The sequence below is a fragment of the Notothenia rossii genome, assembly GCF_949606895.1.
Source record: "Notothenia rossii genome assembly, chromosome: 11".
In the NCBI taxonomy this organism is placed as follows: Eukaryota; Metazoa; Chordata; class Actinopteri; order Perciformes; family Nototheniidae; genus Notothenia; species Notothenia rossii.
In genome coordinates this window covers 36,483,823-36,496,834 of record NC_136910.1, presented here as the reverse complement: position 1 = coordinate 36,496,834, position 13,012 = coordinate 36,483,823, and the positions used below count along the sequence as shown (strand labels likewise).

The following is a 13,012-nucleotide window of genomic DNA, read 5'->3' as shown; positions in this document are numbered from 1 at the left end:
CAGGCAGGAAAAGATCCAATAACTTCCAGGACAAATAAGGATGGCTTTTCTCAAGATTGTGTCATTATAGATGTTAAATAGATGAAAGATGAATGTAGAAATAGATTATGGGGTTCAAGCGGCACCAATTACCTGTATTCACCCGAAGCCCAACCCCTCTTAACTCGTGTTGCTACACTTGTAAAGCTTTCCCCACTAAAATGGCAAGTTTAGTTTACAATAGCAGATTTAACCCTCTTCATATATAGTAATTATTACAAGAATAGTTCCTTAGCTAACTCGCAAGCTAGTGGTTAGCAGGGGCTGTCCTCCTACAGGAAAAGGAAAAGGATATTGAACATCCTGTCTGCTTCTTTTAACTGTCACTAGCTTTAATTATTCAGTTGTTGGGATTGACACCAAGGATGATCTTGTTAGTGTGTTTGTTGGGCCATGGTTTCTAGTTTATCCCATTACTACGGATAATAACCCTTTACTTGTGCCTGTCTAGCATGCAGAATGATAACCAGAGATGTATGCATTGATCACTTTCTCTTCAGCCCTAGACGTACAACACAATAACTAACAGTTGGGGGAAAAGAGATGGCCGCCACACTTCGTCACTTTCGACACTTTGATTTGACATTGAGGGATTGGCCTCACCTGCTTGGAAGCCCTCACACCCTGAATGGTAGCTGTCTCCTGTGTAATTCTCTCTGGTTTGCCACCACTAAGATGGTAGTGTGAGACTTCATATTATGGTGTTATCCCCACCGTAATGGTTGATTAAAGCCAAAAAAGGCCGGAGCCTCATTTATCTCACAATGCAGCAGGATGTAAACATAACATCATTGTTTGATTGCATTTTTTGAATGTGGAATTGCAAATAAATTGTCAAGAATGTCAAAGTTGGACACTCCTGCTGAGCCTACTGCAGTTATTTTGAATAAGCTGTGATTGCATAACCACTGTTTAGGGAGGGGTTTGCAATCATTTACACACATCATGCATGCAGACAAAGATATGTATATTAAAAACACAAAGAATGTGTCCATGCTTCTCGGTCTTCGCCCTAGCTTACAACACTCCTCCCATCACAGTCCAAACATGTTCTTTAGCCAGACAGCGGGGCGCTGGGTGATGGGGAGCGAGGGAAGAAAAGGAGATTTGCCTGCAGTGAGGGTGAGGCGGCTCCTCTGCCTCGAGGTAACTTGAGCTCTCCCTCTGTTAGAAGCTGCAGCTTCCATCCAAGTCGTCTACGTTTCCCCAGGCTGCCTTCATTAAGCCCAGTATTGTCTGCTAATGCTGCTCTCAGCTGGCTAACACAGGCACATTACACTAAAGAGTTCACAGCATCCTGCCTGGGACTCATATAACTGGGATCTAGAAGGTAATAAAAACATGGAGGGTCTTTCTCTTCTGTCTAATGGGGCTACATTTTACTGAGATGTATCCACCCCAAAAACAATATGCATTACATTAATGCATATTATGTGATCAACATATTGTTCTTCTTATGATACTTTGAGCCCTTTTCATGTTTACTGTATCTGTCTGAATATATTTAGCACATTTCTGCACGCATTTCTGCACAAACCTCCACTCTAAAATATAATACACTGCAGTTTGTCATGTCATATATTACTTGGACTATGTTTGATAGTTTCTTTTGCATATTTAAATATGGTGTAAATACTTGTCCTTATTCTATTTTAATGCTAAATATATGTATACTTTTTATATTTTTGTTTTATAATGGTTGTATTTTTGAGCTACTCTTACAACTTAGTTTCTTGTGTTGTTTATGTTTGCACCACCATATGCCAAAACAAAGTCCTTGTACGTGTAAAGGTAACTGGCAATAAAGTGGATTCTGAATCCTCACTTTTTACTTTAGGTCTGACAGCACCACTGTCTGGGCCTCTCTGGCTTTCACACTGAATCCATCAGCGGAAAAACATAATAAACAAATGGCCAGGATATGGGGGAAGAGATCAACAGTGATGATACGAAAAAACCCATTCTGGTTTATTAGATAAGGTCTTAAGTGCAACTCTTTCCCTGCCAGACTTGTAACTTTTGACATCTCTGATCAGTGTTTCCTGTTACTGCTCATGAGTCATAAAAGTCACTGGCAAGGCTTTTACTGCAAAGCATGCTGAGACAATTAGAGATCACTCTCTTCATTGCTCAATACAACTTTAATAACTCTTGACACTGGGCATCAGCCAGGGTTTGAGGAAGGATTTTGTCCAGAGGTATCTATGCTTCCTTTTTGTCCCGTGGAGAGAATGGACACATCATGCTCAAACAGAGAGAGATGCTAAAGTAACACCTACAAAGCCTCTTGGAGACCACTTGCTATCCCCTGTCTATTCACTGGGATCAGCAAAGTACCTTCACAACATTTTGAGAAAGTGAACTTGTGAAAATCTTAAAAAGTAGCTTATTTTATAAATGTAGCTGCCATGCCTTTCCAGGTCACACAAATACAAATGTAGTTAGTGGTTGGTTAGTTGATTTATATAGCACATGTCAGACACCAGCAAATCAAAGTGCTTTACATAGGCAATAACACATTAAACAATTACAAACTAAATAAGTTGAACGCAAAGACCATTCATAAAATAAACATTATTAATACAAATAATGCTGCAATAAGTGGAATGTAGGGAGGCGTGTGGCGCTCCCGGTCGCCTGTGAGTCGAGCTCATTCTTTGTAGTGACAGCCAATCACGTTCACGTCTGCTACCAAGATTCTACCAATAATTGATAGCTCTGGCCAATCAGCGGCCGTATTGCTACCAAGAATTGCTCCCGCAGCAACCAAGAATTGACCAATCAGCGTCTCCGTAGGCGGGGCTACTATGCGGACTTCGCGAGCGAGAGATTCACTTTTTCCCAACATCACGAAAGTAAGTACATCATCCTTTAACTGTTGTCAATGCTTATAAACTGTCATATTAGATGTATATATATATTTTGGGCGCAGTGGATAGAGCCTTGGTCTGGGGATCTGATGGTCACAGGTGCAAACCCCACTGCTGTCAGCATGTCGTTGTGTCTTCACCCCAAATTGCTCCTGTGGGGATTGCCCACAGTATTGAGTATTGAGTATGTAAGTCGCTTTGGATAAAAGCGTCTAACAAGTGATGTGTAATGTTAAAGACCTCTTGAAAAGCAGCATTAACCCTCCTGTTGTCTTCCGGTCAAATCTGACCGATTTACTACTTCCATCAATCATAACTTTTTTGTTTTACATTCGATTGCATTTAGGCTTTATGATATCCTTCACAGTAGACATTTGAACATATAAAATGGCTGATCACCACTTTCATTGAATTTTGGATGATTTAGTCAACTTTGTAACACCCATGGTGTTTCTGCCTTAAAGAAAAGGAATTAGTAACCATTCGGATCAGATAAAACAAACACACGCACACGCACACACACACACACACACACACACACACACACACACACACACACACAGAACAATTTGATACATTTCCCGCTCATGTGCCCATCCCCCAAACATGGATCACACCTGCTACACGTGATACATGTTCAGTGTCTATTCTTTGTATAGTTACTGCAGTTTTTCATGTATACCAGTAATTCGATACAAGATTTACAGTTTGAAAGGGTGTTAAATGAAATTTGGTGATGATTAATGTTTTTTGTGTTAATGTAATGACAATAGCTTGGTTTCAGTCACGTGACTTCTATGACGCGCGAAATTCAAGTGGAGGTCAGGAAGTCAACGCAGGAATCATGGAGGACACCGACTATGTCAAACAATTAAATGAACCTGCACGCCGCAGATATCGTGAAAAAATCACAACACACTCACAATGGTAAGAGCACCAGACATTAGATCACATGCCAATGTGTTTTTAGGTAAATGGTCAAATGTAACTAGTATTTAAGGGTAACAGTTACAAGAGATGGCTAAGCTAATGTTGGTAGCCAGCTAGCTTATAGACTTCTCCATCCTGCTTAAACTTAGCAAATATTCAATGAAAACATATTTAAGTTTGGGGTTGCAAGTAACTTCAATCTCACAACTCTAAACGTTTCAATATATTCAATGTTGTAGTTAATTATACAAAACATTTCATTGTGATGGTAGCCGGGGCATAGCTGCAATGCTAAATACTTAGCTTACCTAGCTGCACACGAGCTAACGTTGTGTCTTGTAGGCTAACTTAACTGTTACAATCATTCCCCGAATTCACTTTAATGGCATTATGATTCAATAAATCCGGTTCACTTAAAGGGCTGATGTTGCGTTTGGGTCAACATCAGCTAACGTTTGGTTAATTAGACATTGCTAGTTTGGTTAGCTAAAGCTTCAACCTACTAAGCTAGTCAGCAATTTGTTAATGTGAGTCCACTGACAGCAGACAACTGCAACAACTTCAACAACCCGGCAACGAGGTTTCACTATACATCATTACATTTAAACATGTATAACGCGGGATAATAAAGACTTTGGTTCAATAATAATGTTCTACAACTACACTTTTTATTTTATCTTACTTTTATTTCTTTTGATCGTTGAAATGATTTTAGATGAACGTTATGCTCCATGTTTACACATTTGGGTGGTTGGAAATAACCCTGAGTCATGTTTTTGGTCCTTAAATGAAATAAATAGATTTCAGTCATTTATTTTGAGGACAACATTATTCAGTATCTTATTTGCATGTTGCAAATAATACATATTCTTAGGATATTCTTTACATGTTATGCTGTATAGAAGGGCCTCAACTTAAACTTAATTTTTATTTCAATGAATGTGCTTAAAAATGAGCTTTATGTTTAAATAGTTTGATTTGTCTCTTTAATCAGTTGTTTGATCTATCAATGGTTTAAGCTCTGACTAACTTAACTCTTCTTACGTTTCTCCTTCTTCATCCAGTCTATTATGTCCTATAACGGAGGGGCCGTCATGGCCATGCGAGGGAAGAACTGTGTGGCGATAGCAGCGGACCGGAGGTTTGGCATCCAGGCTCAGATGCTCACCACAGACTTCCAGAAGATCTTCCCCATGGGAGATAAGCTGTATATTGGGCTGGCAGGACTGGCCACTGATGTTCAGACAGTGTGAGTGTGTAGACCTCCACCTTGTTCTCTCAAAGTGGCTAAACAGTTGTGAACACCAGGGTACTATGATGACAGGATTGATTTACAACTCTATAAAGCTACAACTCTCAGATCTAGACTAAGTAAGACTTCTCATTTAGAGAAAGCCTGGAGTTTCAAGTACAATACTACACCTATAATGTTTATACCAACAACAAAAGTGTTGTAGTTGAATAGTATTACTATGCATTCTAATAAATAGGGGAGAAAACGTTATTAGAAATTCTGCTATCCATAGCTTTGAAATAAGTTAGATTTGTGATGACTGAATTAAATGTAAATATCTGAGGATTGATGGACGTCTTTGCCTTGTGTGTAGATCCCAGAGGCTTAAATTCAGACTGAACCCGTACGAGCTGAAGGAGGGTCGCCAGATCAAGCCCAAGACCTTCATGAGCATGGTGTCCAACCTGTTGTACGAGAAGAGGTGAGTGCACTGAACTTAATATAGACCCATGTCCACATTTAAGCTGCTTACAGTAGGCACAAATACCTGCATAAATGGTAAATATGTCATGCTCTCATCAGGTTTGGGCCATACTACATCGAGCCTGTGATCGCCGGAATAGATCCAAAAACCTCCGAACCATTCATCTGCTCCTTGGATCTGATTGGCTGCCCCATGGTGACAGAAGACTTTGTTGTGAGCGGAAGTTGTGGTTCTCTCCTTGTTGCATTATTATTTGCACAGTGGCAGCTCTTTAACCTGCATTACAGCACCTTCATATTCACTGACCACACTCACTAGAGGAAGTAGGGCTGTGTGATATATTGCTATTGTAAAAAATATGTTTAATGAAAAGATTAAATGATACTAAGAAGACTGAATAATACATGGTTTCTTATTTACATTTACAATAACCCTCAATGGCCATACATGGGAGCGTCACCAGACCAATTGTCATCTCTAGAATATTGTTGAATGAATTAAGCCTGAATGTAGATGAAAGTTGTATATTGATTAGGGCTACACAATTTACAACACACACAAATATTTTTACTGAAAAGACTTGAACACAAGATGTTTGAACACAAAAAGATGTTTACTGAAAAGATTAAATGATACTGAATAATACATGGTTTCTTATTTACAAGACTACAGCTCCATGACTTTACTCCAATGGGACGACAGACACTGACAGATTAGACAAGGCACAGCAAATAACCCCAATCTTGTCAATTAATGCTAGTGCCTCACCTGGTTTTGTTAGCATGTGCTCTATGGGCACAGCCCTGCTTTGCAGAATCTGATATTTTCTTCTGACTAATCCTATGACTCTTTCGACATGAATACGCACATTAGCTATTTTTCTTGTCTCTTCCACCTCGTATGCTGACAGCTGACTTTTCCCCCTGGTGAATGCAGGCATCTTTAATGAAGCACAGTAAAATCCCACACTATCGCCAATATCGAACCCACGGTCTGCTAGGACAATATCTCCAGGTAACAGGTTTTTTAGGAGCTCACTCTGTATTGTGATCTGTTTATCACTAACTCTTCCTCCCCAGGCACAAGATATGTAAGTGACATAGCCTTGGGGAGCAACACCAATCAGAAATGTAACAGTATGGTGATGCTTGTAGTTGGACCATGTTTGTGCTCTAGCTAGTAAATTAGAGGGCCTCTCAATAAAAACTTCAAAACAGTCAACAATCACAGCAACTCTACATCCAAATGCCTGTCTGAATCCCATTGGCATTGTAGCTTGAAGTAAATGTCGCTCTGGCCACTCAATTATAAATTCTGTACTCTCATGAAGTATGTCAATTCACTTATGCCAAATTCTAGAAGCAGTAGAGAGAGAGATGTTGAACCTGAAAGCCAAATCTTTCAGAGGGAGATTTAGTCTCAGCCTCAGCAAAACTCAAATGAACTGTTCAAATTTGGAGAGCACAGACATAGGGCCACAGGTGATGTAGGGCTCGCACAGTTGAAAAACCTGAAGTAAAACTAAAGTTGGGGAGCCTGGTGTAAAACTTTGTCTTCTCTTCGTTGTTCTCAAAGGACTCCTGGTTGAACTTTGTGTCCAGTGCCTTTGTCCGAAGATCTCCCAGCTCTGTTGTGTTCTGTCTCAGAACATCCTCCATCCTCTCGATGTCCTCCATCGTTAAATCAGTCTGGCATCCTGCATCTGCATACAATATAGCAGTAGCAAGCATAATTAGTTATTTAAAATAGTCAAATATGAATGTGAATTGTTATGAAGTTATCTTTTTGACAACCTTTTTACACACATGCAAGTTCTCTGTTCCAATTATTGCAGATTCTCAAGTTAGTACTCTATTTTCTAAACCTAAACCTAATTCAAAGTTTGCATTGATTTTCTGACAGTCACATTTGTAATATTTAATAATAATGCTGGTGGTTAATTTACCTTGTTGGTCATTTAATATCCCACTGGTGTCCTCTGGTTGTGGGCTGTCAGACGGGGGTTGCGTCGGTTCTGCACAACCCAATAATACATAAACAAAGCCACAAAAACCAAGTTAGCTAATACCTCTGATGAAGTGGTTGCTGCAGACACGTGCATTAGACGACTCTGCTCCTCCCGACCGCAGATGTAGGTTTGAAAGCCATTTTTTCCGGCGTTCTTCTGTTAGCTTCTTAAATTGCTCAGCTTTATGGACGACAACCTTCGGCACTCGGTAAAACCTCTTGTTTTTCTCTCGGCCGGATCGATTGGAACAACCGTAAACTACACAACACACCGGCATTTTCACAATGGTAACAGCAGCTAGATCCTCTGTAGAAAATGATTTCCTGACCTCCAATGGAATTTCGCGCCAAAGGAACGCAGCGGTGTGACGTCAAGTGAAACCAAGCTATAGGAGGGTCTTCAGCCTTGATTTAAAGATAACCGTCCACCAATTGATCCACTCGGTTATGATACAAAAAGGAGGAAGAAATCACTTTATTTCCCCAGAAATTGCTCTTTTCTTTTGTCTCTTTTACTCGTATTGTGTATGGTAAGGACTTATTCAATTATTATTACCATATTGGTCTCCTGATACATAAACAAACCTTCCTCAGATTGCTTTCCTATCTAAAGGAAGAGGAAATGAAGACAATGATGGCCAAGCAAACACAAACAAGGGATGAGAAGCAGCAGAAAATCACAAAGAGTGATTAGATATAAACAGGAAGGAAAGAAATATGATTGTTGGTGTATAACACAAATACTAAAGATAGGGAAGGTAAACAAAGGGTCAGAGGGAGGCGGAGAGTACGCAGTGAAAGAGAAGAAGGGCGGATTTAAATTCAGCAGAGCAATAAATGTTCAGTGGAAGACAAAAAATAAGGGAGCCAGAGAAAGTGGAGGGGGGACTGTGGGGAGATAATGGGGGAGAGAGGAGAGGTGAGTGACATGAGGACAGGGTGTCACCGAGTTCATCTTCCTACCTTCCTCAGAAAGTGACAGATATACACACACACACACACACACACACACACACACACACACACACACACACACACACACACACACAGTGATTCAGTCAAGTAGGAAACGGTGAGAGTTAAAACAAAAACAGCCTATTTCGCTCACAGACAGATTTATAAACTAATTATAAAGGTGACTCAAAAACGTTTAGTCAACGTCATTTATTTAAATTTTAAGGAAGCTCTGGGATTGAAATCGGAAATGATTATAAATAGTTCCCATTGCAAATAAATAAAAGTATTGGTAGATGCGGTTTGTTTGCTTAGCTTTCATAAACCAGAGCTTTTGCAGATAACTGATCACATTAAAAGAAAAGATTAAAATCTACATTCACTCTGATAGATGATCTACAAGCCATTTGTAATTCATCTCTAAGTTAATAAGGTTTTCTGAAGGGCCGAAATGAATCCAATATCTTGAAACAAATTGCTGCCTGGAAGGGATGACATCTATCTTTAGACACATTAATTACACATCACACACAACAGCATGTAATTAATGATTTTAAACATACAAATCCGCCGGTATGGACCTTTATTTGAACAGTTTATACAATAAATACAACTCATTGGGTGTCTGGCACTGTCTCATCCCATGGTTCCTTGTGTTGTTGTTGTTTGTTCTTGGTCTAAATCAGCATCTCTAATTAGAAGGGGGATTAGATGGCGGGGATAATGTGTTATCACCAGCTTCTGTCTGCCCGGGCCTTTATTAGCTCATCATCATGGATCATGGAAGAGTGGGGAGACAGATCTAAGTATGGATGGATTAACACTGCCCCTCAGAAACCGTGGAGATTAAGCAGGGTACAGCTAATTCCGTCACAAAGAATTATTATGAAAGCACTTACGATCCTTAAACAGTAACCATCAGAACATGAAGCCCGACAGCTCAGAGGTCTATGACGTTTGCGTGGAGGAGGATTTGGAACATGGTGGGCTAGGCGTGATGGGCACTGCATTGGAAATCATTTTCACATCCTTGTGTCATGACAAAATAAGTGGCCTGTGTGGACAGGAAGTGTGACTCACTGCCGGCACCGTGACTTGCCCCTGACAGCTTTTTTGGCATCGCTTTTTATCCAACGTCTCATGATCAATAACAGGTTTCATACAGGAGTTTAATCATTATGAAACATTCAGTGTCTTGGCCACATGCCTAAGGGTACACTGAGACATGGCTGTGTGTGTGTGTGTGTGTGTGTGTGTGTGTGTGTGTGTGTGTGTGTGTGTGTGTGTGTGTGTGTGTGTGTGTGTGTGTGTGTGTGTGTGTGTGTGTGTGTGTGTGTGTGTGTGTGTGTGTGTGTGTGTGTGTGTGTGTGTGTGTGTGTGTGTGTGTGTGTGTGTGGTGTTCCGCCTCTCCCTCTTCCTCTCTTTCTCGGTGCATGTTTGTGCCATCGTGCTGCAATTCCGCCATCTGTCCTAGCTGAGAATCAGGTGCTGAATGCTTTGTGACTTGGCTTCCAGCTAATTCCTTGTTCCTTATCCTCATTCCCTCTCTGAGGCTAGTTTATGCCTCAACGAGCCCAATTGAAATTACAAGGACACTGGCACTAAGCTGCACAGGTCCAATTTGCAGCCTGAAACTTCTAATGTTACTACTGAACCAAAACTACAATCTTTTCTATTCCATTTTCTTCTCTTTCCTTGAGAAACGAGACAACCAATTAAGGCACGCGTAATTAATGTAAGGTGGTGCTAATTGAGGACCCAAACAGCTGTTCTGCTAATGAAGAATGAGCACAATAATATCAGTATTAAGCTGAAATCGTAAAAGTGCTTGCTTGATGCCAAATATACAGTATTTTTCCTTTTGTGTCCTATAGCCAATCCTACACGGGACACTTTCAGTGTTATTGCAGCACAACATCATTAATAATGCACCAACTGGGAGAACCATGTGGGCCACAGAACAACATCTATTTTCACGTCAAAGCAAATACACGGATTTGTCTTTTATTTACAGCAGTAATGGCAAACCGAGAAGCCATTATAGGCCTCCATCGTTTTGTTTGCATACTGCAGCGGCTCTCGCAGGGATATGCGAGATGATAAATAACCCAAACTAAAACCCTCCGCAGATGAAACGCACAGAGAATACAGATATTGACAACAATATGTAGACTGTCTTGTCTTTTTACAAGCATATCTTCATTGCAGATCCATTCTCGCAGTGAATCACACCCCCACAGAACGCTGCTCAGTTAGTTACTGCCACCTACATATTAGACCCTGCTGGAGTTTATGGCTCCTGCAGCCGGTTGTTGTATTGCACAGCAGCTCAGCTGTTCAATGCACTCTGTAATGAGTGATACCCCACCTCTCTGCAGTGATCTATTGTTATATGTGACATCACTCGGCCCACTCCCATTCCCCCCAGATCCAATTTCCTTCCTATGTAACCCCAGGGTATCTGACAGCCGTGCAAGCAACTCCCATAGTCCTGTGCAAATCATTCCGCCCCCTCAGTTGTGCCATTGACTTTGGCGTTAATGAGTAAATGCCTGCACATTGCATCAGGTGCTGTGGACATTATCCAGGAGAAATAGTCATTTGGAGAAAATGGAGAAAAGATGGAAAGGGATATAAGGGAGAAATGAAACAACACACCAAAGATAGCTTTTCTACGCACAGGTCATACACACGTGTACAATTGAATATTTTCATGTCTACACACAGACTGAATATTTTGTAAAACTCACTTGAGCACAGAAGTAGCCTTATCAGCCTTTTTGACTATATATTTTTTTAATGAATACAACCACTACGCACATATCGCCACATATCCAAGGTCTACATTGATTTAGATACATTAATGGCAAATATATTTATATTAAAAAGGATATTCAGCTTATGAATATCTGATCATTTCGCTTTTTATCAGAGAACTTCCGTTTTTTTAATCAGGGCTTAAAGCTTTGACACATTAACGAATGGTGACATACTGTATATCCATTAGATTTTTCACGACAATTATACTTACTTTATCTCTGTTTCTCTGAAGGCAGCATATCTCTAATCCTATATTAAAAAGAGTGAGGTTTATTAGATTTGTATTGAAGAAGATTGAATATGCGGGGGAATTCATGAAGCAAAAACTTTTGCATTTGCCAGAAATAAAGAAAGCATTTTCCAAAAGATGGCAATGCGTGAGGTGGGAACAAATTGTTTTCTGCACATTTTGAAGTTTTCCAAAAACTGGCAAAAACAAGTTTATGGTGAGCTGCACTCTCTCGATTGTTTTTTGCAAGGGTGTTAAATATAAAACACAGAATATGTAGTAAAGTAGTTTTTTGCAAGGGTGTTTTTTTAAAGAAATAGTTTGACAATTTGAAAAGTACAAAAAAAGTACAATACATGTCTTACATTAAAGGTCCCATGTCATGCCAATCCAGTCTCACAAAAAAACGTGTAATAACTAGGGCTGTGGCGATACACTAATCTCACGATACGATAGACGATATTCAGCTCACAATACGATATATATCACGATATTCAGCCAACGATACGATTCGATTCGATATAATTCGATACACTTCAATTTTTCTGAAAGATTTTAAGGGGACAGTGTGATTTTGGTGACATCTTGTGCGTGTTCCATTGACTTGGATTGAATTAATTCAACTGAAAACTGAAAGCATCAATTATACAATATATGGCTCTGACTAGACAGAGAGTCTACAGCTTGCAAATGCTGGACAAAATGAATCAAAAGATGTGGTGAGAAAATTAGTTTAATTTATTGAGACAGTGCAAACTGTAGCTTACAAGCCTTTGAAACGTAAGTACATAAAGTGCAGTATCACAATGGACAATGGAGAATTAAAAGGTGCAGCAGGTGGCCTGTTCTGAACAGATTCTTTTACAGCATTTTTAGCTTAACACAGAATATGAGGTAGCCAATAATTCAAGTCACTAAGAACAACATTTAATGTAAAATGTACCTGCCAATAATTCAAGTCCAAAGGAGTAACATTTAACCCAAAAACACTAAACAGAAAGGCTCCTCTCTACATAACTGAATCATACATCTCTTGGGTATTTGTCTTGGGTTGTGCTCCACCACCGTATCGTTCACCACCAAGAAGGGCAGCCAGTGGACAAGACGGCTTTGGATTCCTGGGTGGAGGATGCTGACCTTCAAATAAATAAACAATAAAAACAAAAACACATTATTTATAGTTAATCACATTCCATAATTCCTACTCAGAGGTTCAGACAACACATTGTGCTTCACTGGATAACAATGGGTGATACTGACCTTGACTGCTCTCTCCTTCCTTGAATCGCACACCGTCATCTACAGTCTCTTCTTCGGATGCCATCCCCTCATCATCAGCGCTACCATTAAATGTTCCTGTGCCCTCTTTGACCACACTCCAAAGTGACAACTAAATGAATTAGGTCAACATGAAATGAAAATCATGAGCTTTCACTGTAATAAAT

General features: G+C 39.9%; 1 protein-coding gene across 1 annotated transcript; it reads left to right on the top strand.

The window, feature by feature from the left end:
• Positions 1-3,739: 3,739 nt before the first annotated feature.
• On the top strand, positions 3,740-6,202 carry LOC307023518 (proteasome subunit beta type-3-like). The gene is made up of 4 exons (XM_079656808.1): positions 3,740-3,836; positions 4,904-5,088; positions 5,447-5,554; positions 5,656-6,202. The coding sequence occupies exons 1-4, from the start codon at positions 3,834-3,836 to the stop codon at positions 5,873-5,875; spliced, it is 516 nt and encodes a 171-aa protein (XP_079512934.1). The 5' UTR covers positions 3,740-3,833; the 3' UTR covers positions 5,876-6,202.
• The last annotated feature ends 6,810 nt before the right edge of the window (positions 6,203-13,012 follow it).